Genomic DNA, 26,610 nt, shown 5'->3' on the forward strand with positions numbered 1-26,610 from the left:
TACAGGATGCTTAACCTATTGCTATGGTTTGTCTAGTGTAAGTAAGCTTTTAATCACGTTCAGTTTTTATTCATCGTCGGTGTTGGTGGTAATAGTGTGTGTACATTTTTCTTGTGTTCAAATAATGTGCATTGTGTCGTGCCTGGGGGGGCTCAGCGTGTTCACCAATTCAAGACATGTTTTAATTATACAATATAATATGATATTGTAGATTTCTTTTTTTTGGTGAATTTTTTTTCGTGTAGAAATAATATCTTGTATGGGTGTATGTGTGTGTGTGACAAGATTTTGATCAAGAAACGTTTGAAATGTACAAGTTGAACTTTGTCAGCGCAGACGACGCTTGTCAAAAGCTAATGGGGAAATTTTCGGTTTACATGTTGTTTAATTTATTTGATCAGACAGCCAAGACAAGCAAATTTCATAAAAATATCATGTCCGACGATGGCAGTTCTGTTCCAAATGTCACCACGCAAGCTGATTTCCAGTCTACATTGCCGGCAACATCTGACAGTGCTGTTTTGGAAAATGATGGAAAAATTGAAGAGACCAGATCATTTTACCACGATGCTGACGGTTTTCATTTTCAACCCCACAGTAGGCAGTTGACTGTCGATTACAGAGTGACGAAAACTGTACTTGGCGTTGGCGTGAACGGAAAAGTGGTCGAATGCTTTGATCGTAAAACTGGGCAAAAATATGCCCTGAAAGTCAGTTGTCAATTTTTTTATTATTTCATTTTATTCTATTCTATTCTTATGAATAATAGATATTACGTGATTCACCGAAAGCTAGACGTGAAGTCGAATTGCATTGTATGGTCAGTGGCCACGAGAACATTGTCAAAGTTTACGATGTTTACGAAAACACTTACAGCAGTTTGAAATGTCTGCTTATGGTCATGGAATGGTAATACTTATTTGTGCTTTTTTTATCCCTTAAAACCAAAGAAAAAAAACCAGAAACAATAAACAAAATGCTAAATTTCACTTTCAGTGTTGAAGTTTAAAAAAGAAAAAAAAATACATTCTCACTAACTGACTAAATTCTATTAATACAGTGATCATTTCTATCGTATTCAGCGTTGCATAATCCATTGCTTTTGAAATTGTTTCCATTTCAAAATTATACAAGCACGGTTCCGCTGCGTGGTTTTCATCTTTTCATAGCCATTGTCATTTGTTGAATCAGTTGCAATTACAAGCGAACAAATGAAAACGGTTTTACATTGAATTGCCCTTAGGTAAAATGGCTTCATTTCTTTTCACTGATCATACTTAGGAATTGAACTTTTTCTGTTTCTTCAAACATTCTAATTAACACACACTGAATGGCTTCTGTAAACTTATACATTTGTATGTGCTTCAAAATTAGAACTTATCTTAAATTTTTTTTAATTCTTAAAAATATTGTTCGTAAATGCCCTCATCTCTGTTCTGTTCATGTATTTCATGATTGATATTTCATTATCTATTTTACAAACGCTTCCCCATGTATCATACTGTATTTTGATTAAGATAATCAGGTATTTTTCATATGCGTTGTAAAATTTAGTAATTTGACAAGTTGTTAGTGGATCGCAATCCGATTTCAAGTAGCAAACAATTTATAACATTGGTTTATTGATAATTTAACCATAAACAATTGAATAAACACATTTCTGAGGAAGTTTGATGAAGACATTTTTTGCCTCACTTTGCTACTGATTTCATTTTTTCACTTCAGCATGGAAGGAGGAGAGTTGTTTACAAAAATACAAAATCGTGAAATGAAAGCTTTCACTGAAAGAGGTTTTCACAGTTCTTATTTAATTAAAGAAAAACCGTTCTCCAATAGTATTTCGTTTTTAGAAGCAGCATCAATAATGTCTGAAATTTCATCGGCCGTCTGCTTCTTGCACAATTTGAATGTCGCCCATCGTGATATCAAGGTTAATATATATATATGTAATTTTTACTAAGTTCATTTTTTTATTTTCCTATGTAAGCGATGTTACTGCTAGCAATTATCTAAAATTTTTATCTATTTATTCAGATGAAGAAAAGCAAATTCAAGTATTTTTTTATTGAAAACAGTTCATTAAATTTAACAATTTTTTAATGAAATCTGAACTGTTTTTTAGCATTTTTAAAAACAGGCGAACAGGCAAATGCATATAAACGTTTTATTGTACAGTAGCGAAGCAGCATATTTTAAAGTTATTCTCAATAAGTATCAGATGTTATTATGTTGGTAATATTATAAATAATTGTTCTTCTGAGCGTTTAGTTGCTTGCTATAGGGAATGATAACTATCTGATTTGAAGCAAATTTTTATTTTTAGAGTAAAATTTTTTCTTATTCTTTGCATTCCATTGCAGCCAGAAAATTTATTATATTCGGAGCGAAGTGAAAATGCTGTTTTGAAGTTGACGGATTTTGGTTTTGCTAAAAAAACCGAACCAAGTTCACAAAAGACTCTGGAAACACCATGTTACACTCCATATTATGTTGCTCCAGAAATTCTGGCTTCAGAAAAATATGACAAATCTTGCGACATGTGGTCTTTTGGTGTGGTTATGTACATTCTGTAAGTGCATTGGTACAAATTGCATTTATTTATTATTTATTTATTTTACAGACTCTGCGGATTTCCACCCTTTTATTCTATGAGGGGGTTGGCCATATCTCCAGGAATGAAATATCGCATTCGTTCTGGCCAGTATGTTTTTCCATCTCCTGAATGGGATGGAGTGTCCGAATGCGGTTAGTTTATATTCCATTTCTTGATAAAGCAGTGATAAAGTTTATACAATTATGCTAAACGTTTATTTAAAATAATAACTTGTAATATTTTATCATCTGTATAATGTTTTGTTTTAGCTAAGGATCTTATAAGAGGTTTGTTCAAGACGGATCCTGCGGCTCGTTTGACCATAGAGCAAGTGATGGCTCATCCTTGGATTACAGTATGTTTATTTTATCTTTTTTGTTTGTTTTATTAAGTGGTTTTATTTATTGCAAAGGGATGCAATCAAGTTCCGGAGACGCCATTATCAACACTGTCCGTTTTGGCTAAAGAAAAAGATCAGTGGCGTGATGTTCAGGTTTGCCAATTTTTATTACTTTTATAAACTAAAATTGTATATATCAGTTCATCTGATTTTATTTATTTATTTATTTACTTTTTTATAATTTTTAGGTAGAAATGTCCAGCGCTTTGGCAACAATGCGCGTTGATAGTAATCAGATGAAAATCAAAAATTTGTCTGAATCAAAGAACAAGTTACTTGAAAAGCGAAAGCAGCGAAGTGAAAAATGATGTAATTATTTTATTTTACAAAACAGCTAAACACGAATATTGAATTTAAATTCATATTTTATATTTCAGCAATGCAAAGTGCAACATTTGCCTTAACTAACCTCGTTGTTTCGTTGCATCATATTTATTTATTATTCATTTATTATAGAAAATTTACTTCGGAAAATTCCAATGCAGACAATATGTTTCTTTTTTTTATTTTCAATTTTCTTTTTCCAATACGTTTGTGTTACAGTTTGAAATGCAGATTAAAATACGTTGCGAATTTGTATGATTTGTTTATTATTAATTTGTTATACATTTTTTGCACGTCTGTAAAACATGTAAAAGTATGTAAATTGGATGTACAGTCGACCCTTGAAATTCGCGGATTTTTGATGGGGCGAATGATTTTGAAACAATCAGAGTAAATGGAAAATATACTTTATTTTACAGCATTTTGATTGATGGCCATTTACATACGGTCTCTTTCAGAAAAACAGTGAACATAAATGCAGAAGCTGAATTTAATTGTCTACCTTCCTGTTTACTTTCGTTTAAGCTAAGATCATAAAAACAAAACCCGGAAATTGCTAAATCATATTTTTAGACATTACTGTATCTTTCTTTATACAGTAGATATGGAGGTTAAGTGTAAGATGATTTCACTAATGAGATTTTACTCCATAACAGTAATGATAGATGCTTCCCCAACTCAGAGGCTAATTAATCGCAAATATTAAAAAAAATAAACAAAAATGAATTCAAAAAGGGCTACTGTAAATGAGCGGTTGGTTCGCGGAATGACTGGCAAGGGTCTAACAGACCAACTGACATTTGGTTCTTCGTCCGTTCTTCTTATATATCGTATAGCTGCTGCTGAACGTCTGCAGGTATCCAGTATATTGAAATAGCTTTCTGTTGGTAATTTTACTCAGCTAGTTGAATTTAATTTTTAGCACAAATTATTAGAGCACAGTATAATTTTATTCATTTACGTAAAGTAGTTTCCAGTTTTATCAAGCAATAAATGTTGCTTTCTTGTTTTATTAAAGCTGCTTTGAAAGAATAGATTGAGATTGTTTTGATAATTTCACCAAAACTTATACTGCAACAATGCATTTCAACATCACAGTACTCATATTATCAGCATTGAAAATATTGTTTCTGCGAATATATTTTGCAATCAGTTTACGATTAAATCATTTAAGTTTACGATTAAATTCAGTAAAATTTAAGACTGATTAAATCACTTTTGTAAGGGATATTTTTTCTATTTTATATAAATTATAATAATTTAAAAATTGAGTAGTAAACAATACGAAAGTAATTGGTACAAAAGTTGAAAATAAGAACGTAGAAAATTACTGGTTTTCAATTTTAACATCATATTGATGAATTCTGCAGCTGTACTATTAATCTGAGCAATAATGTTTATAAATTGTGATGTATTTCAGCAATAAAATGATGCTTATGTACAGAATTAAATAGAAATTTGCAATACCGTTAGCCATGTGTACCATATGATCTTTTTGTCATTCGTTTAGCAAGTCAGATATCAACTCTCAGATCTTTCTACCTTAAAATATAAATGTGATGATCTTGATCTAGATTTTGTCTAAGATATGACTGAAGCCTACTTTGACTGCTATTAATATCTGCTAAATTTTCTTATCATGCGAATTAATCTTCAGCAGCAGGATAATTTATTTTCAAAGCATGCAAATATTCGTTTATTTGAATGTCGAAAAATTTTACACTTTTGAAATGAATTTTTCAAATTAAAACGACAAAACTATACAAAACCTTGTACAATCACATTGTTCGGTTGATTGAAACTGTCACTTTTTTTGCACAACTATTTTGTGTCATCCTTTAATTGTGAATAAATACACAGTTACGGTGTGTTTCTGCACAGTTCAAGGTAAAGTTCATTTTATTTTTTTTAATTTCATTTTACGAAATTTAATTTAATTCAAAACATAATACTAATTGAAAAAAAATTAAAACAACAGTTCAATTCATCATTATTGAATTTATTCTGCTTTATTTAATGTCATAATGATCAGTGCAGTAAAATATTCCAATTCCTATGTTCATCATCTTATTATACTGATTGTAATTTCAGCTAAAAGATGCTGTTCATTATAGAACGATTCATCACTAATGGCAAATAAGTTACATTGTGCAATGTGACATGTTACCTATAAAATTACAATAAACTGTGCTTTGAAATGACTTTCACATTTGCATAACATTAAATTAAGCAAACTCTTATAATGAAAAATAAAACATTTTATTAAAAAATGCAACAGTTGCATATCCATTCCATACTGTCAGACTTATATTGTAACACACACACACATATATATACACTTACAATATTATGCTAGTTTCTTGTAATTTCAACTTTTCAAATGACTTTTTATCAAAAATTTTACGAATAATTGTACAACATCATATAATGAGGTTTTAAATAGCAGAAATGGATCAGTTATAAATTATTAAAATATTAACAAAATTTGGAGCATTTTGTGTCATTTGTTGATAAATATTAGTATTAATATGAAAATACTGCTATGTGAGCAATTTTGATTTTGATTTTTCCAATTCATTTGTTTCGCTAATATAATAATTGACTAGCAGTGCTGATTAAAGTTTTACAGTGATTGCAATATTTATAGATAATGAAAAAAAGTATCCAAGTAAATATAGTAACAGTAATAATTGGTATATTTTAAAATATGAATAAAAGTCAGTTAGTTAATGATGTGTTGAAATGGTGATTTTAGAAATGGAAGAATAATGATGACTGGCATTTTAAGTTTATAGATGTCAATTACTGGTTCATTGTAAATTATCCAGTACAGGTCAATGAAAGTGAACAGACGTACATTTGATGATGAAAAGGTCAAAGAACTTGCTAGATGGTTAGTTTGCGACAATCATTTTCAAAATCAGTAGACCATCGTTGTCTTTTTACAGCGGCCATGCGGTGCATACTGTTTTCTGCAGTCATTATTGCCAGTTATTTTATGACAATTTTGCAAAGTAAAAACAGATTCAATATTTATTTATTTATTCATTTTTCTGCATAAAATTTAAATATTGCCTTACTTTATTGTTCAGGTGCAACAGTGCAAGAATGCAATCCACTTACGGCTTCAATGATACTGCAATGCATGTCGCCGTTGTTGCAGCTTACAAATGGTCACACAAGTTTGAAAATGTCGCCTTTCTACAACCAGTACAGCGAGGATGCTTGCTTAGCTTATGCGGAATATAAACTTTGCATTTCGGATGACATGCGAGATCGATGTTATGATATGATTGCCATAATGGAATCAATATTCGACTACATTTGTCAGCCTGATGTTCGAGCTAATATTAGCATCTCAGCCAACTGTCTCAGCAAGTAAGAGGTTTTTTTTTATTTTAGAAAAAAAGTAAACAGAAATAAATATTCTGTTGCTGCGACTGATTTATTAAAATCAAAAATTGGAAATTAAAGCAGAAATTGCAATTGAATCAGTAATATTATTGGAGCGTTGCAAATTTTTAATACTTTTAGCCTTGCCTCTAGAAAAAAGAACAAGTTTTTCTCATTAAAAATGTAAATACAGTTAAAAACGACAATATGATTTTCAATAATCACTGGCCCAATTCAAATCAGTATTTCATATCTATATATTTACATTATTTACATTAATCAATTAATTCCACATAAAAAGGCATGTCATTCTATTAAATATTATCTTTATTTATTACTGTTGTATGACAGTTGAAACTTTTCATCAATTTTATCAGTCATAATGCATGGTACTTTTTTTAAATTTATTATTATAGCAGTGTTTAATTTAAAAATATTTTCAATTTTCATTATTATCTACTCATCTAAGAAATACAATAAGCATATATTTGTAAGGTTGTTAAAATATTTATAAAAGATGAAAGCTGAAATTAAATAATGCATGTAAATAATAATTCCTTTTTTTCAATATTCATGTTATTAAAAAGATCTTGTTGTAAAAATTTTATACATGCAATCATGAAATTTTTATATTTTAAATGATGTGACAAAGATGAAATGTATTATCATTATTATTATTATTAAATTTATTTTAGAATTGATCAAGATCCATATGTAAGAAAATGTCAGCAGAGCTTTGTTGATAGTTTAAAGCATATTGCTAGTTCTAATTTGGAAAGTTTGCAAGAGCACAATGATTTGCAATGTGCGGCTGTGCAGCAATTTTCTTTTTGCTCAAAATCAAAATATTTGAACGCTTGTAAACAACATGCATGGATGATTAAAATCGAGTTGATCAAAAGAGCTGCAGGCTTGGATTCGGACAACTGTGAAATTGAAAATGACGTACAGTTAATGGCTAAACGCAAGATGGGTAAAGGGTTTCTTTTTTACTTGAAATTTCAATATTTCAACTAAATTATTGCCATCATGTAGTAATTTTTATTTCAAAATTTTAAAATTCAAAGTAATATTTGAAAACAAAGAATTTGCTTTCTAATTACTATGTTTAAAACAATAGACTGTATCTTTAATAAATCAGCTCGAGCGGTATTATGCATGCTAAAATTTCTAAATGAGTTTTGTACAAATGTTGCTATTTTCTTAAAAGTAACACATGAAATAGAAAATTATAAATTTTTATGACGCATTAATGAACAAATGTAGTGTAAAATTTAAATTTCAAAAATTAATTGCTAATTCAAATGTTTGTTTATTAGAATCTCCTCAACCAAGATGCGACAACAACGATCATTGCACATGTCCTGAAGGATATCTCTTCAATGCTCCTCATCAGTGCATGGGTAATTAATTTTGTTTATTATTTGATGATTTAAATTTTTTTAATGATTCATAATTTTGCATGGAATTTTTCAAAGAAACATATTTCTGACAATCGCACAATCACAATAAATAAACTTTGCAAACTAATCAACAAAGACAATATTATTTTGAATTAAATGTTTTTTCTTTTCTTTTGTTTGAACAAATATAAATTGAACTTGAATATCATGTTTTGAAACGCACAATAGTACAGTATATGTAGTATTATTTATTTTTAAAATTGAAATGAATTGTAAAATGTTAATAAATTGTATATATATATTTATTTATTTATTTAGTTGAAAAGTTGAAAAATAATGTTATTCGTGTTCAAAATTTATAATTAAAAAAAGTAATGAAATAGTAATAAATTGATGAACGGAAACATTTGGTGGCGGCGTTTCTGTCTCTTGATGAATTGTCCGTTCGAAAGTTAGTCACCGGATGTAGTAGCATATGGCTGAGATACGGTCGAACGATTTGAAAAGAAAAATTTTTCACTCTTAGCGGTCAGACTTTCGCCTAGTATTTTTGGCTCATTCATTCTTCCAAGAGATTGCAAGCACCTGCTTCTTTCCAATCTGCCTATTCGTAGCGGTAAATTGGTGATATTTTCGTATGCTAACAATTGCAACATGCTTTTCGTGTTGCACCGAGGGAATTGTTGCCAATTGTTGCAATTTTTCTACAGGTCAACAGCAGTTGCTTTCTCATCAAGTGAAGCTGAACAATTTGTAATAACTTATTCATCGAATGCATATGGCAACAGATTGTATTTGCGTGTATTGTTTTTTTACTCTTCTTTTTAGTTAAAGGTTAAAAGAAAAGGCTTCATCGATTTATCTCTGTAGATAATTATTTTTGATACAAAATGACCCATTTGCAAATGACGTTGGCCAGGAAGAAAAAATTTTTCAAATTGATGGCAAAATTTGATAGTGGGATGTTGTGGTCTGGTTATCTTTTGTTTTTCTTCTCTTTCCCCCCCCCCCCCCATTTCTCACAACAAATTGTATTGTTTGTTCCATTTTTAAAAGGAACTTTTTAAAGTCGACCAACAATCGGAACACATTTTGTTTTACAAAAAAAATACACTCTCTACTCATGTACTGTAGAAACTGTTACTACATCCGATGAAAAAAAAAGGAAGAAAAAAAATTCTTTTTTATTTCACTGACTGAACTGAAATTTATTTAAAAAAAACATTTTTTACAAACAATGATGATGAACAAAATAATGAACTTTAATCAAATTTGAATAATTGAAATTTGCATTTTATTTTTTGTTTTTTTTGTTCAGACATTGATGAATGTGCATTGAGTGTAACTTTGTGCAGTCAAAAATGTGAAAATACAGTCGGATCGTATAAATGCCATTGTGATTCACGCTATTTCGAACCATCCGATGACGGTCATTCATGTATAATCAAAGATAAAAGTAATTATCATAATATATACATATTTTTCTTCTCTCTCTCTCATTTCTCTTTGGTCTGTTGAGTTTGTAATTTGATTTACAGATGCATGGATATTCTTTGCACATGGGCAAAGTTTATGGAATATTTCGTTGGATGGTAAAAATTTTCAACTTTTACGCGGTGGAATACAAAAAGCGGCTATGCTTGATGTTGATGTGGAGGTGAGTGAAAGAAAGAAAGAATTGCAGCGCAGCAGGGTGCTAATTTTCCGCACAAAGTACTTCTTACTTTAATAAATGGAATGGGAATTGAGAAGAAGGCCAACTGTAGTGACCTGCTGACCAGCGGGAATTAATCAGAAGAATAATTTAATAATAAGAATAAGACTACCGCGTACCGTTGATCGGTTTTCACAGGCGGTTGGCTCAAATACCGGCCGACCGGCCGGACGGCTTTCGGCTAGGGTCAACAAACAACTCGAGAACAGCTATTAAGCTGACTGGCAACAAAAGCCTGCTTTTAACCGATTAATAGTAATGCTATGTAGGTCACGATCGGATGGATTAGTGATGAATTTCCAAATCTCCAACCTTTGCGGTTTTGTAGTTTTAAGCCGATTTGTCAACGTTGGTCAGTGGTCAATGGTCGGCAAAGCAATTGGAAGAATAGCAAATAATTATAAAAAGAAACAAGAAAGAATAAAATAATATAATTAGAAAAGAAAAATCATTTTTAAAAATTAAAATTCATTTCAATTCAAAATAAATTTTACAGAACGAAATGCTTTACTACGTGGACGTGGGAGCGGATAAGTTGGAGAGGATAAAATTTCACGGCGCTTTCCCGCAAACTATACAAGATGGTGGTTTGGCAGGTACTGAAGGAATCGGTGTCGATTGGATTGGCAAGTGAGAAAAAGAGAATAGGGGAAAAAATTAAAATTGTTCATAAATTAATTGTATTGAATTTTTAGGAAGCTTTACATGGCCAAAACGTCGGATCTGCTTGTTCAAGAATTGGACGGTCGTTACAGGATGATCCTTTATCAGAACGTATTCAAATTACCGAGAGCACTTGTTGTGCATCCTATCGAAGGGTATTTTGTCGTAATTTTCAAAAAAAAATATATGCTTTTCATTTTTTTTGTTGTTGTTATTGAAGATACGTTTACAATTCGGACTGGGGTGTTCATGCTTTTATCAGCAAAGCGGCCATGGATGGCAGCAATTTCAAAAGAATAGTGACCACAGGATTAGCTTGGCCGAACGGTTTGGCGATCGATTATTACGCGGATCGTCTCTACTGGGCCGACGCATTTCTCGATACAATAGAGTAAGTGTTGTTGTTTTTTTGTTTAAATTATTAAAAAACAATATTAAAAAAAATTTTTGTTCCCATGAAATGGGGAGAAAAAATTTTTATTGTCCTGGTTTTTACTAAACTCTTTTGCGTGCAAGCAACATTGATGATGCCACATGTTGAAAAAATGTTAATATGATTGACGCGGATGAATTTGCAATTTTCGAAAATTGCAAATTGGTCGGTCGGATTGATATAGATGCGATACTTTTCAAACGATGATCAATCACTTTTCTTTCTTTCTTTTGTTCTCTTTTCCACCCCATTCTATTCTTTTTTATTTTCTCTATTAAATGATCAATGGCATCCATCCATCCATTTTATTCAATTCATTCATTCATTAGAAAAAAGATAAACAGGAAGTAGAATAGGAGGAAGAAGAAAACAAACATTTTCTTCCACTTTTCTTCAAAACAAAAATAAAATAAAATTTTCCTTTATTTGCAGACGTTTTTTTTTTCAAATTTCACCTCTATAATTGCATGTGAATGAAAATTAATATTTTTCTTTTCCACTTTTGTTGTCGATCGAGTTGAGAACATTCGAAAAATTTGTTCAATTTTCAAAAAAACAAAAAAAAGAAAAATTCTCGTTCATCAGCATCAATCGATCGATCAAAGCGATAACCAATCACAAAATCCAAATCAATCAATGGTGCTTTGGTCTAAATTTTGAAAAAATTTTCCACTTTCATTTCAGTGAAAAGTGTCTCTGATCCATCTTTTCCCAAACGCATTCATTCATTTATTTTATTCATTGATTTTTTTTTCTCTTTGATTGTTCAGAAAAATCCAACCACACACAATCAATTTATTATTATTTCCTTTTTCCTCGTCTTTTTGTTTTTGTCTATTTTTCACCAAAACCGGAAAAACTGGTTTTCTTTTTTTCTTGTTTTTTGTTTACATTTTTGTTACGGTTAAAATTTGCATAATAGTGAAAAAAAATTTAAGAAAAATAAAGTTGTTGTTGTTGTTGATTCATCACCAACAAAAAGATGGATAGATGGTCAGTCAACATCAGCAGCAGCAGCAGCAGCAGCAGCAGCAATTTAGCAAAAAGTTGATAAGAAAATGTCAAGCTAGGGAATAAACGTGATTTTGATCAAGCAAAAATAAATATCATGCAAAAGAATAAGAAGAAAAAAAATGTATACATATATAAATATGCCAATGTCATTGAATTCAAACGTTCAAATAATAATAAACAGGAAATTGATCATTTCAACTTTCCTTTTTGTAAAAAAATATTGTATCAAATTTGAAATATTGTTTTTTTTTCACTGATTATTATTTACTGTTAATAATAAATATGATGATGAGTGAGTAATGCAGGAGGGTGGATGGATGATTGATTGATCGATCGATTGATTGATTGATTGACTGATTGATTGGGATTGGGATGGTGATGGTGGTGATGATTGTTTGAAGAAACAGTTTTTTCCAGGTCAACCGATTTGGAAGGCAATTTCCGACGAGTCGTACTCAAGGATACCAATTCCATTCCGCACGTTTTCGGTCTGGCGTTGACCAGTGACCATTTGTACTGGACCGACTGGACATTTCGAGGTATCATGCGTTGCAACAAGTTGACCGGCGAAAATGTGACCCTGGTTGCCCAGACCGCTCTGCTACCGTACGATTTGAAAATCCACCAAGCCGCATCCCAACCGTCCGGTGAGCAGAAACGATGAAAAAAACAGCTACCCAATAAACAAACAAATAAATAAATAAAATCATCCTCAGGCGAAAATCCATGCCAACCGGCCAATGGTCACTGCGATCAGCTGTGCTTGATTTCACCGCTGACGTCGACCTCCGACGGGACGCGTTTCCGCTGCTCGTGCGCCGACGGCTTCCAGCTGGCGTCGGACAATCGCACGTGTCAAGCCAACTGCCCCGAGGAGAAAATTGCCTGCTTGGGCGAAAATGCGAAATGCATCAGTCGCATTTATTGGTGCGACGGCACAAGTCACTGCGCCAATATGGAAGACGAGCAAGACTGTCGTAAATTAAATTTTTTTTTTAAATTAATTTATTCATTTTTTTTAAATCTCTTTTGTTGTTTTTCAGCAAAACGCATCTGCAGCATTGGTCAGTTCCAATGTCACGACGGCAACGGATGCATTACACCTTACCAACTGTGCGACGGCACGAACGATTGCCAAGATCGCTCTGACGAAAAATACTGCGCCACCAACTGACTGACTGACTGACTGATCGATTCCAACAAGCAAACAGCTGTTGTTGTTGTTATATTTTATTTTCATACGAATAACGAATATGAGAAATATTAATATAATTAAAAAAATGCCATCCTCATCATTTTCTCTCTCTTATAAACAAAACAAAAACAACTAGAAAAGGATAGAGAACACAACTAACAAATCGAATTCCAATCCAGTGGGATAAGATAAAATAATTTTTCCATGAGCTCAAAGAAGATAGCCAAAGAACGGGAGCAGTTGTTGGAAAGGGGGGAGAAAATTATTTTTACACTACCGAATATGGAAAAAAAAGCTTCTCGGTAAAATCGACGGGCTTGGAAATAATAAATACCCTGGTGGCGTTGATAAACAAAATTTAAACTTTCATCATCGTTAAAGCAACTATTTCGTACGGAAAAATAACGTTCACACAATTATCATTTTGCACATACCGTTGGACGGATATATTTTGCAAAAAAAATCAATTCAACAACAACAACAATAATAATAATGAATGAATGAATGAATATGATAAAATTATCCAATAATAACCGCAATATATTTTCCAAAAAATATTATTATTACTGTTGTTGTTGTTGTCGCTGGTGCTGCTATTATCAAATATACAAACATACACATTGCAGTGCTAATAATGAGCGTGACGATATACGACCGGCGGCGGAGGTGGTGGCGGTGGCAGAGGTTGAGATTGAGGGGGTGGCTGAGTTGGAACCAGCTGACGCACTGGACTGGCGGAACGACAGCACGAAGATCGATAATTGTAGAATTTGTTCCAACTGTCCAACGTTTTGCTCGACCAAATCCAAAAACCGCTGGTTATGCCGACGACCAGCGTCATCAGATATTTCAGCATAAAAGCGACAAATTCCGGCTTGGGAGAATCGTGGTCATAAGGCAGTTTTGGGCAAATTTGAGGAAAACCATAAAGCTGCTTGGTGACCGGATTTCGACACTGGGTGTCGTACCAAGTGACCATCCACCGAGTGTAGCTGCTCACTTGGATCAGATCGCAAGCGATCAAGCACAACGCCGGCACGGCGTACAGTACACTGAAGACGCTGATGCGGATGATCAGCTTTTCCAATTTTTCAATTTTGCCGCCGTCGTGTTTCATAAAGCGACGAATTTTGATCAACGAAATGAAGCCGGCAATGAGAAAAAACGTGCCCAACGTCAAACAGATGAACAGAGGCAGTAGAACGTAAACGCGCAGCGTGTACGGATCCCAATTGCCGACGCTGCAGATGCCGCTCAGGATGTCGCCGTCGATGCTCTGCGTTGCCAAGACGATGATCATCAGAACCGCCGGTGCACCCCAAGCGGTCAAGTGAAAATAGTGACTTTTCGACTCGATCGCCTCGTGGCCCCACTTCAATCCGGCCGCCAAAAACCAAGTCACATTCAACACGATCCACCAAACGCTGCTGGCAATTGTAAAATAATATTCGATTATAGCTAAAATCGTGCAAGCCGAATTGCGGGCACCTTGACGAATGACATAAATCACAAGCGGTGCTATTTCGTCACCGCGCTGCTGTTGCAACGACAACTGCCGCTGGTGATGCTGCCAAGCTACAGTACCGTGGTCGAGTAGATCCCCGGCCGGCACATCTTGGTAGGTCATCTTGCGACAGGCGATGCTCTGTTTCGAAATGAAGCCGACAATGTAGACAATGGAAATTATAAAATAGCATCCCGACAGGCAGATGATCGGCCTTTCCGGATAGCGGAATCGACGCATGTTGACCAGAAACGTCAGCACAGTGAAAAGAGTACTGGCAGCACACATCACCGACCAAACGCCAATCCATATGCGTACAATTTCCAGCTCCTGTTTCGAAAAGAACATATGCTCGCAGGGTAGAACACACTGACGCAGCACGTCTTCGCCAACTCGCACCTGGTATTCGGTCACGTCCTTGGTGCTCAGCTGAAGTCGTTTGGGACACTGGAAGGTTCCGGTGACGTTGCCGCTTCGTAATGTACTAGTATCACTTGAAGAGGAGGACGAGGAGGAGGAGGAGGAGAAGGAGGAGGAAGAGGAAGAAGAAAAAGAAGCAGAAAACGACGACGGTAAAGTAGAAGAAGAAGGAGGATAAAACGCCTGGGTATATCGGATGCCTGGTGGTGGAGGTGAAGATAGCAGAGGTACGAAATCAACCGGCGGATGTGGTGTAGCTCGAGAAGTTTTGTTCTCACCAACGCATAAACCTTCTTCGGGAAATTTGTCGCAGTTGAGCGTATCCGGCCATTGGAAACCAAATTTATTCATCAACGTTTCACATCCATTTTTCGCAGACTGGCAGAGGTGACGACAGGGTGGAATCGGCTCGTCAAGTACCGTGCACACAGGCGCGTACATTGTGCACAGAAAAAATTTCAAATCTGGACTGCAGCGCACCTTGACAAGCGGAAAAAACTGATGCACTTCCAATCCGGCATCTTCTTGTTTCGGATGGTTGAGCAAGTTGGGAAATATTGTCATATTATATTCAATATCTTGACAGAGCGGAATTGTGATCGGTTCGCAGCGAGGGTTCAAAGGCGCGCCAGGGCCACCGTGGTTGTGAACTGGATAATGGTCACTGACGACCAGGTCAGGGCTGACTTGCCGCCACGCCGACGCGACCGACGAAATCAAAGAGCAAATGAAAAATATGCGCATCCCGCTCAATTATATCCCACTTGAGCACAACAGTTTCACCTCACTTTTTCACCAACTTCAACTGAACAACACTTCAAACAAGCGCGGATACAACTGATTCGCTTCTCGGCAATTCGTCCGGCTTAAAACCAATACAACCAACCGAATTGAACTAAGCGACACCGCGCGGCGACCTAACTACCCACTACAGTATAAAACTCGCGCAAGTTCCATTTCAATTCACTGACCTGATACTGAAATGCGTTTTAATTCAATTTACCTTATTTGAAAAACTTATTTGCACTTATATTAGAAATATTTTCATATAAAAAACACTAAACTGCTTTTAATTAAAGAAATTTACAAATAACGTAAAATCCGTTCATTTTGAAAATAAATTCATCAGACAAAAAAAGACTATTCAATTGCTTTTAAAAAATAATAATGCATCATGAATAATTGTAAATTTAGCAAATTTGATATGAAAATTAAAACGAAAAAAAACAAACTTCAAACAGCAGACATGTGCGAACTTTTTTCTAAACTTATCGATTAATTCATGTTGTTTTTGATCTTTTGGTATTGTAGGTATTTTTGTTTTACACGCTTATTCCAGAAAATTATTTCAATCACTGAATGAATTTCAATACAGTTGTACAACCGTTCTACAGTGGTGCTTTTACGATTCGTCAATTATAAAAAAAAGTATTATATGTAGCATATGTGATTAAAAAAATCAAAAGAAATCCAATCCAAAAAAAATCATTCGTAAAATTTATTTTTGAACTGATTCTGAGCAATTTGCGTGCGATTCATTTCTGTCACTATTTACCAGATCATTTTAGGATGGAAAATATTAAATTTTAAGTCATTAAAATTTCAATTTCATAATGATATTTATCGATTAAATTTTTGACACTTTACTGACAAATATACTCAAACTTGCTTTAACTTTTACTGTAGTCAAGCTGTTGCATCTTATAATAATCATTGATATAGTTGAATTGTGCTATTTATATTGTCCAGATATTGTAATAGTTGATATTTATAAATATAATCACAAATAACTTCAATTCATTCAACTCCTTTGCAATATTGAAAAATAATCTTGAAAGAACTACAGTAAGTGATATGAGCAAAATTTAAATTTAAAATGACTTTAAAGTGCTCATTAATTTAAAGTAATTGTATGATTGTTAATTCGATTTTTAAAAATTGAATAAATTGTATTTCTTTTGTAAAGAATTTTCATGTATACTGTTCTAGGATACGGTAATGAAGTCAGTCACACTTGTTAAGATTTCGCATTACGAGAAAGAGGAAAGCATTTAGAGGCGTTTTACTTAAAGGTTGTTAATTTTTATGGAAATATGAATTTACAATTGTGAAATATTAAATAAAAACGTTTTTCGAGTTAATTCTCAGGTTTGATGTGTCGTCTCGATGATCTGTTTTCTTCTATTGAATGTTAAATTTTTTACGCTTTTTAACTATCAATATCTTGAAAGTTTGTATAATTGAAAACAGATTGTGTAATTAATGTATATACTAATGGGAAAATGGAAAAATGTTTTCATTTTATAAAATTCCAATGAATTTGTTAACTGTTTAATAGTAATAAACTTTTTTTCGTAAACATTCAAAATGTTTATTTTTTTAGCATTTCAATTGAAATAATTTCGCTATTTGAAACTGCAATCGTTTTAGACGTATTGTCTGAAGAAGCTTTTATTAAAATATTTTAAAGTTTGCTCGACTATTGCAGTGGCATCGCAGAATGTTGTTATTGTATGAAACTGCAAGTGGCTATGCTATTTTCCGAGTAAGTTTATTTTAAATGGTTAACTTTTATTATCAGTTGTGAAGTTGAAAGGTTGAATATCAAATGAATTAGCAAAGGATAGAAGTGAGAAACGTTTCGAGCGTAGACAGTAGAACAGTATGTTCTTGAGATTATAGGCGCACTGAAGCAATTAACATTGTTTGCTTAGTTTTCCAATTCAAGATGTCAGTTGGTCATTTGAATTCTGCTATTCGCATCCGTCTTTTAATTTAAAGAATTTTCAAGTGTTTCAAAATATTCAGTGATTTTATCATATTGATCCCACTTCCAACATACAGATTGAAAGCAATGACAAGGCTTTGTTAAATTTTCCTGTCATATTTAAATACTTATTTGTGATAAATTTAATTTGGTTTTAAATTTCGTAAATTGATTGGTTTTTTCCGTTAGCGTGCTAAACTGCAAATGACACTTGGGACGCTTCAATCGAACTTAGTAATTTATCATTTTCTGTCGTTGTTTGTTTGACTTGATTATCAAGACTTGACTGCGTCACTTTTAATCTTCTGCAGTTATTATTATTCAATCGAATAAAATTGATTTTTCAAAGCATATTATTTTAAAGATTAATTTATTTGCATCTTATGACATAAAATTTATTTGGGCATATTTGTTTTGCTTTGAATGTAAAATGATAAAATTCTTATCAATTCTTTCTGAAATAATAATTTACAAGTGAATTTAAAAAATAAAGTTTACTCTTTAATTAAATTAAAGCAGTGAATGGTTTTTTTTCTATTTTCAAATTTGTTGAACATTTTATGAAAATAATTTTCAATTTTATTATTTTTTCCCCTAATAGATTTCGGAGAAATTCAACTTGATGAAAGTTGACGATCTTTGGTCCGAGTTTGAATCGCCCGACAAAGCTCGACAATTGTACGTGATTTTCATTATTAAATTTTCATTCGGTAATTTCTTTTTTTTACATATTTTAGCGTGCAGCTTGTGAATTTCAGAAAATTCTCCGATGTTAATCAATCTTTGAAGTGTATGTGTTTTTTGATTTTAAAAAAGTTTATTTTTGTTTCACAAAATGAAATATTTCAGCAACGATGGATATTATGGAAAATAAATGCTCCAAACCGTTGAAAAAAGTCATAAAAAAGTTTGTGCTTCCTGAGATGCAGGAAAAGCTCGCTGTTGCTGATGCTAAGCTTGGCAATTTAATTCAGGTGCAATTTAATTCAGAAAAATGTACTGAAAATAAAATTATATAATTTTTTAGGAAAAATTTCCTGGAATAAGTTGCTTGTCAAATTCGAAAATTACCGAATTATTTCGTGGTGTTCGATCCAATCTGAACGCACTGCTTGTCGACATTCCACGCAGGGAACTTGAAAATATGGCAGTGGCTTTGGCTCACAAGTAGAGTTTGTTTGTTTATTTAATATTTTTTTTTCGTGATTTTGCTAAATTTTTGTTTTTAATCAGCATGTCGCGTCACAAATTGAAATTTACAGCCGAGAAAATTGACATGATGATTGTTCAAGCTATCGGTAATTATTTTATCATTTTCAATTTCCATTATTACAGTGGAAATTATATTATCTTTATATACTGTAGGTCTGCATGACGATCTTGACAGAGAATTGAACAATTATGCTATGCGATGCCGTGAATGGTATGGTTGGCATTTTCCAGAATTGGGAAAGTGTATCTCCGATCATTTGCTCTACGCACAGATAGTGGAACGAATTGGTATATAAATTAATATAACTAAATCAGTGTATAATTTGGTGTTGACGAAACGGAAAAAGTATTCCGTATTATAATTATATTATTTTATTCATAAATCCAATCTGATTATTCAGTCAAATTTACGCAATTGAAATTGTTCTTTTTTTTGGTTTCAGGGTTTCGTGAATGCGCGCCGATGACAAATCTTTCTGATCTGTTGAGTGAAGATTTGCAGAAAAAAGTGAAAAAAATGTCACTGCATAGTTTGGGCACGGAAATTTCTACTACTGATTTGAAGAGTATAAAGCTTCTTTGCAAACAGGTAGAAAAATTTTCATATTTATCTTCACAGTTTGATTAATTAATTTCAGATAATTGAAATCAGCAAATATCGTACCGAATTGGGCAATTATTTGAGAGCTCGCATGTTTTCTTTGGCACCGAATCTCGCCTCTTTGACTGGAGAGATTATTGGAGCTAGGTTAATTGCTCGAGCAGGTAAAATAACAACAATATGGTTTATTAATTTTTCTTCAGAAAAATATTTTTTATAATAAAAATTATTATTGTTATCTTTGTTTTTTTTGTTTTTCTCTTGTTTTAGGATCGTTACTGGGTTTGTCCAAAATGTCTGCGTCGACAATTCAAATTATTGGTGCAGAGAAGGCGTTGTTCCGGGCGATCAAAACTAAACGCGACACTCCAAAATACGGCTTGATTTATCACGCGCAAATTATTTCAACCGTTCCGCAAAAATTGAAAGGAAAAGTAAGTTTTCTGTTTTTGCTGCTTATACAATGAAGTGAAAATTTTTGATAAAAAAAATGGATCCTATGTATGTATGTATATTTTGCTTAGGTTGCCCGAATGTTGGCAAACAAAGCCTCTTTGGCTGTTCGCTATGATGCTTTATCAGAACACACTGATGATGGTGATATGAACATTTTGGGTTTGGAACAACGAGCCATACTGGAAAAACGTATTAAAGCACTAGAGACAGAAATTGTAGGAATTTTCAATATTCAAAACGCTCGAATATTATTAATTTATACAAAAATTAAATAATAGACTCATCAAGCGACTAAAACGAAAAAAGTTCGTTTTAGAGAAACTCCGTCTATTATACACGGGTAAGTAAGTGGTGATGAGGGAGAGGGAGAATTAGAATAATTGTGAACGAATGGGGAGTTTGAATTTGGTGAAATTTTAATTTTAGCGGTGGCGAATTTTATGACACTAGTGCAGATTTTACATTACCACGTAAAAGGAAACATGAAAACGACAATGCTTCAGAATTTATCGAGACGAAGAAATTAAAGTTAACTTCAATTCTGAAGGGTAATTTGAAATTTCATTTTTCTTTTTCAAATTTGTTTCTATTTCTGAAAATGTATACTGTTTATTTCTAGATGAAAAAAAGGAACGAAGTAAAAAATTGACTATTCAACAGCATCAACTTGCCGGTGATTATTATTTCAGTGTTATATCATTTTATTGCATTGATGATGAAATTTTGTTTACTGTAATTTCCAAATCATCTTTCTAGGGGAAGCTGAAGGTTATAAAGTTGAAAAGAAAATGAAAAAAGAAAAGCATTTGAAAGAAGGTTTGAAAATATTGTCTTTTGCAGAATTTTATTAATTTGGCATATCAAAAAAGTGTTTTTTTATTTTATGAATATTCAAATTATTCTGATGATTGTAGAAAGTGTTTTCATGGAGCAACCTGCAGTTGAAAGTTTCGTGGAACAGGAGGAGATGGTTGAGAGTAGTGTAATTGTTGAAGGTGTGTGAAATTTTGATTGAATTGAATCAAATGGGTTATATTTTTTTTTCATTCAGAGGATAACGACAAGAAGAAAAAGAAGAAGAAGAAGAAACGCACCTCTGACAGCGCAGACATCACATTAGAGTCTGTAGAGGCTCTTGGTGAAATTAAAACCGAACCGCAGTTGGAGATTGTTCAAGACGTGAACGGTAAGAAATGATTAGTAATTATGCAAAGTGGATATGCATAAATAAGTGAATAATATGTATAAAATTTACAATTGAAATGATGTAAAAATTTAAAATTGCTAAAGCAGATCCAAATGATTTGGAAAAATTATATGAGAATATGGTTTTTTATTAAAAATAAAACTCTACATTGGAAAAATGATAAAAATTTTTTGATTGAAAATGATTTTCAGTAAAAAAGAAAAAAAGGAAACGAAAAAGTGGTGAAGAGATTGAATCAAGTGAGAAAAAAATCACTGTTAAAGAAGAAAAAGAAGAAAAACGAAAAGACGACGACGGCAACGTCGAGGAAGAAGATACTGATTTAAAAAATCTATCTCAAGAGTTATCAGGTAGATTTGAAAATTTGTAATGTTGAATGGATGAATTGTGAAATTTGAAAGATGTGATAAATTTTAGTGAAAAGTAAAAAGAAGAAGAAAATGAAAAAGCATCAGATGGAAGAAGAAGAGCATGAAGCGAAAGAAGAACAGCATTTGTATGGGGAAGAAAGAGAAGAAGAAGAAGAAGAAACAGGAGAATCTAAATTGAATTTGTCTACACAGTCGAGTAGGTGGAATAATTCTAATTTTAAAAATATAAAATTTTTTTATTACATTATTAAGAATAATAATAAGAAAAAAGTCAGGAAAATTTGTAATTGATGAAATTGGACATATTTCGTTGATTGTCACTTTATTTATCCAATATCATAATAAATCATTGTTATTATTAGGTTGAATTTTAGCATTTTTGTGAAATATTAATTAATTAATTTTTTTGAAGTTGAGAAGAAAAAGAAGAAAAAAAAGAAAAAGAAGAACGACAGTGTAGTAGAAGTAGGTTGATTGTCTGTTGTTTCTTTTGTTTTAATGTTGCATCAGTGTTTTTATTTTCATTTTTCATGAATTATAAATTTTTTTAAATTGTGATATAAATGAATATATATATGTGTGTGTGTGTGGTGGTATAAATTTAAATTTGTTGTTGTTTTTAAGGAATAAGATCGATGTAAAAATGATGAAAGGATTTGGTATGCATTTTGTTTGTCTGTGTGTATATGGAATATATTTTTTGTTTATTTTTTAGAAGTACAAAGAAGCAGCATTAAAAAAATACACGAAACAGATCTGTATCTATCTTCCTGTCTACTTGTCAGTCTGTCTGTCTGAAATAAAAATCTATTCAAAAGTTCAGTGTATTATTATTATTTACTGTTTGTTCGATATTGAAAAGCATAAGTAAAGTAGTTGTAGTTTAAAAAATTATCAGTTAGAAAATATAAAAATAGGATTGGATTAATTTTATGAACTGTTATTAATATAAAAAAAAGAATTAGTCAGTTATTACGATTGCATGTGATTTGAAAGCAAAATTCAAATTTACATATACATGTATGATGATATCGATGAAAATTATTTAATGTGAATTTATGAATTAAAAGTAGTAAATTTTGTCAAAAATAAAAGAGAAAATTAATAACAGATATGAGTTATTTAATGAGAATTAATTGTAATAAAATTGTTATGATAAAAAGCAATGTGAAAAATTGTACAGTTTTGTATTATTAGTGATTTGTATGCAATTTCCGGAAGTGAACAAACAGTTCAATTGTTATAGTAGTAGTAGTAAGAGTAATTGAACCATTTTGGAGATGAAACGGGGTAGATAGGAGGGGTATGCATAGTTTCTCAGGGTGAAAATTTCAAATTTGATTGATGATGGTCATTTTGATATGTGGTTCGTTGTCAAGTGGGGAGCAATTTCTCTTATCTTGTAGAAGGAAATTTCTCAAGCAATGGAGCTTCTGAAATAAAAAGAACAACGACAATGAGTAAGTAAGTAGTACTGCATAAATCAGCTTTTATTTCAGATTTTCAATTATATACTTTGTAGTTCAGGGTTGTCGTTGTGGTTGTTGTTGCTGCTGCTACTGCTACTGCTGCTGCTGCTGCTATTTCTGCTCTTGCTCCTGCTACTGACTGCCGTTGGCCAGATTTCTTTTATGCTCGGCTATGAATAAAACCCGACCGCCACCATGTCAGCGGCCATTTTGGAAAATCAGGTTTTCAATAGTAGGTACGTATTAGCCTTAACATGCGATGCCATTTCACGAGCATTCATTCCATTACATCTTCTCCTAATAGGGATGTTAAAGTTGAAAGGCACAATTGTAGTGGGCAATTTTGATTAACCTGTACTCTGTAATTTTTACCATTTTATTGCCTAGATGTCTCTGCTGAACGGATACTTTCGATTGCTAATTGGAAAAAGGTAAATTCAATTTCCTCCATCCATTTCTTTTTCTATCATTTTCAAATTTTGTCTGCTGTCTTTGTCTTTTTCTTTTCATCTCTTGTCTGGCTAGCATTCTCTGTCCCTGTCTCTTTTTCTTTGCTTGCGTTCCATTCGGTGATTAATGTTAAAAATTTAAAACGACATGTCAATTCACCGGCATACACTGGACAACTACTACGCCTTGTGACTATTTTTATTTCCTTGCAATTTATTGTGTTTTGTTGTTGTTATTTTTTTCTTTTTTTTTGCTTCTGATCAAGCATACTCAAATGAACTACAATGTTTATGATTAAAAATGCAAATAGTTGTAATAAGCTTGCCTTTGTTATCGTAGCTATACTCGCCTTTACTTGGTAAGCAAATTTTTTAAATCTTCCATTTTCTACTAAATCACTTACAAATGGATTTTATTTATTTATTTATTTATTTATTGTCATTTGTAAATTTATCTTAAATAATATCAACATACAATTTAATTTATTCAAATGATACAGTTTCAACATGTGGATTAAATTATGATGGAAATAGTTTTTATCATATTGTTCAAATTTGATATGCTCGAAAAGGGAAAAAAATGAAATAAATAACTTTTCTTTTTTTTATGATTCCCACAGAATTGTTTTTTTTCAATTTTTCATAGTCAGATAGTCAATTGCATTACGGAGCTTGTTATGGAGCTACAAAATATACAATATCAACAATACGTTGAATCTATTTTTAATAGTTTTCCATTTTTGATTAATAGACAATGAAACTATTTATATTATTTAAAAAAAGTTTAAAATAAGTTCGGCAAAATAGAATGAAAATTTTGAAACCAATTTCAATTGAAATTTAGCAAAAATTTTAAATTTTTTAAGATTCGCTTGGACAAATTTTTGATTGATTGAGTTTGCCTTTCATTCGTTCAATGTTTTATTCTAGTATTTTTCATTCTTATCTGATCTTTTTTGTTTTTAGAATAATTTAAACATATTTATTTCAAAATTATGTCGATTGTATTCGAATTTGAAATTATTTTTTAAAATACTCTCTTCCTTCAATTGTCATTATCTATTTTTTCTCTATTATTTATTCATAACAATAGCTTTTTGCATGATATGATATTGTATATGAATGTAGTGGAATAATATTAGTAGCCAAAATAATGATTGATGGCTATTTTTGAAAGTCTCATTTTCACGTTATCACTGCTTATGCAGGGCTCACATGCTACCAAAAAGTTTGAGAAGACAACATTTCAAAGATGCGTGGCCAAGAAAGGAAGAAGCATGTGCACCGGAGATATTGTCCATTCGACGCAATCGTCAATTGTTCGTCTTGTGCCGTCACAGACCCGTCCTCGCAAAATCTCTTCTTTCTGGCCTGAAAGAAGCTGTCCGAGAATGTCAATTTCAAATGAAGCACAATCGTTGGAATTGTTCGTTCGGTTACCATTCAATGGATTATACTCTACTTGACAATCCACCAATATTGAATTTCGGTAATAAAATTGCTTGTTTCAATAAAAAATAATGAAATTGTTTTTTTTTTGCATATTCCTTTTTGCCCTGAAGGTTACAAAGAAACGTCATTTTTGGTGGCTTTATCTTCAGCCGGAGCTGCTTGGAGTGTAGCAAGAGCTTGTGCTAATGGACAGCTGACGTCGTGCACTTGCAACAATCGACAACATTCTAGCCAACAGGCGTGGAAATGGGGCGGCTGTTCGTACAGCATCAAATTTGGTCTGGTCAATTCGAGACGATTGCTTACATCGAAGCACAGTATTCACAAGGCAAACTTGTTGAAGCTAGTTTACAAGCATAATCTGAAAGCCGGACGAATGGTAAGCACATTTTGTATATTTTATTTTGTAGAAGAGTGGAGAAAAAAGCAGAAATAGAAATTAAAATTTTCAATAATTCAACTTTTTTGTTTGAGGCATTGAAACGAACATTGAAACGAGATTGCAAATGTCACGGTATCTCGGGAAGTTGTCAGATGAAAACATGCTGGAAATCTCCGGCCGAATTCCGCGAAATTGGAACCCATTTGAAGAAAAAATTAAGCCGAGCAATGTTCATATTGCAGAACCATTCGCCGAACGATTCACGCTACATTGCACAGCAGCTAAAAGCGGCCGAGCTTGTCTATTTTGAACAATCGCCAACATACTGCGAACCGTTGAGTCATATCCGTTCGGTGGGTACCAGGGGACGTATTTGTAGTGTGCGCAATCAAACTCACAGCTTTGCCGACTGTGAAATTGTCTGCTGTGGACGTGGATATTTCCACCAAGCGGAACTTGTTGTCGAAAATTGCAATTGCAAATTTCACTGGTGTTGTCAAGTGATGTGCGATAAATGTCGTCGGACCAATTGGATTTCCAAATGTCGTTAGCAACATCTTGTCCATTTCTTCTTATCTATCACTACCGATCCCACAAATCATCACATACGCACACCTGTTCAAGGAATCTATTTTAAACAGTGCAAAGTCATATTAGCTTTCGTTTCTGTTTTTTTTCCTTTTATCAAACTTCTTCAAGAAAAATTATACCCTATTGATCAACTTTTTATTCCTATATTACAACGCTTTTTTGATTCTTCGAAAAAAAATTTTCTTTAATTTTAAATTTTCACCTACATTCGTTCACATAGTCCATATACGGATACGCTGTTCATATAGTTTGCATGATTTTTTGTAGAAAACTTAAAAAATGACTGTTCATTAATAAAAATACTTTTTCCATTTGAATTTTTACATGAAATTTAAAATTAAAATTAAATGAATATCAGTGCCAATATGTTAATAAAATTGGTGAGCCGTTTTTTCAATATTAGACAAATGCCATTGACCATCTTTTGCATTCATTTTCTCGCATCCATATTTCCAATTTCTCTTGCACAACACCATTTAGCCGCTCAACCGCACCTTGTTTTGAGAGTGTAGGGGGCTACCCGTGACGAGCTTCAACTCTGGCCAACATGTTTTGAAAATTCCCGACCGTTGTCGGATTGCAGAATGCCAGAAAGCT

General features: G+C 32.5%; 7 protein-coding genes across 7 annotated transcripts; all 7 read left to right on the plus strand.

Moving 5' to 3' along the window:
• Positions 1–308: 308 nt before the first annotated feature.
• Tsp_10399 (MAP kinase-activated protein kinase 3) lies at positions 309–3,301 on the plus strand. Its single transcript, XM_003372790.1, has 9 exons — positions 309–710; positions 770–909; positions 1,726–1,790; positions 1,851–1,930; positions 2,361–2,569; positions 2,621–2,745; positions 2,863–2,948; positions 3,006–3,086; positions 3,182–3,301. Exons 1-9 carry the CDS (start codon positions 309–311, stop codon positions 3,299–3,301), a joined length of 1,308 nt encoding a protein of 435 aa, XP_003372838.1.
• A 2,969-nt stretch (positions 3,302–6,270) lies between these two features.
• On the plus strand, positions 6,271–11,386 carry Tsp_10400 (putative Low-density lipoprotein receptor protein). The gene is made up of 9 exons (XM_003372791.1): positions 6,271–6,331; positions 6,410–6,695; positions 7,406–7,683; positions 9,432–9,569; positions 9,652–9,770; positions 10,324–10,457; positions 10,523–10,645; positions 10,711–10,881; positions 11,356–11,386. Exons 1-9 carry the CDS (start codon positions 6,271–6,273, stop codon positions 11,384–11,386), a joined length of 1,341 nt encoding a protein of 446 aa, XP_003372839.1.
• A 527-nt stretch (positions 11,387–11,913) lies between these two features.
• Tsp_10401 (hypothetical protein) lies at positions 11,914–12,601 on the plus strand. The gene is made up of 2 exons (XM_003372792.1): positions 11,914–11,969; positions 12,355–12,601. Exons 1-2 carry the CDS (start codon positions 11,914–11,916, stop codon positions 12,599–12,601), a joined length of 303 nt encoding a protein of 100 aa, XP_003372840.1.
• A 62-nt stretch (positions 12,602–12,663) lies between these two features.
• On the plus strand, positions 12,664–13,086 carry Tsp_10402 (hypothetical protein). The gene is made up of 2 exons (XM_003372793.1): positions 12,664–12,911; positions 12,981–13,086. Exons 1-2 carry the CDS (start codon positions 12,664–12,666, stop codon positions 13,084–13,086), a joined length of 354 nt encoding a protein of 117 aa, XP_003372841.1.
• Positions 13,087–13,766: 680 nt separating this feature from the next.
• Positions 13,767–15,234, plus strand: Tsp_10403 (conserved hypothetical protein). Its single transcript, XM_003372794.1, is given in 6 exon segments — positions 13,767–14,240; positions 14,334–14,568; positions 14,646–14,750; positions 14,827–14,968; positions 14,995–15,073; positions 15,091–15,234. 6 exon segments carry the CDS (start codon positions 13,767–13,769, stop codon positions 15,232–15,234), a joined length of 1,179 nt encoding a protein of 392 aa, XP_003372842.1.
• Positions 15,235–15,252: 18 nt separating this feature from the next.
• On the plus strand, positions 15,253–15,824 carry Tsp_10404 (hypothetical protein). Its single transcript, XM_003372795.1, has 3 exons — positions 15,253–15,411; positions 15,434–15,491; positions 15,532–15,824. Exons 1-3 carry the CDS (start codon positions 15,253–15,255, stop codon positions 15,822–15,824), a joined length of 510 nt encoding a protein of 169 aa, XP_003372843.1.
• Positions 15,825–18,677: 2,853 nt separating this feature from the next.
• On the plus strand, positions 18,678–25,973 carry Tsp_10405 (putative snoRNA binding domain protein). Its single transcript, XM_003372796.1, has 14 exons — positions 18,678–18,819; positions 19,189–19,323; positions 19,479–19,624; positions 19,674–19,800; positions 19,907–20,070; positions 20,409–20,436; positions 20,712–20,765; positions 20,849–20,908; positions 21,007–21,087; positions 21,491–21,649; positions 23,077–23,134; positions 24,797–25,077; positions 25,190–25,419; positions 25,515–25,973. Exons 1-14 carry the CDS (start codon positions 18,678–18,680, stop codon positions 25,971–25,973), a joined length of 2,124 nt encoding a protein of 707 aa, XP_003372844.1.
• Positions 25,974–26,610: the final 637 nt, after the last annotated feature.

Source organism: Trichinella spiralis (assembly GCF_000181795.1).
Source record: "Trichinella spiralis strain ISS 195 chromosome Unknown Scfld8, whole genome shotgun sequence".
NCBI lineage: Eukaryota > Metazoa > Nematoda > Enoplea > Trichinellida > Trichinellidae > Trichinella > Trichinella spiralis.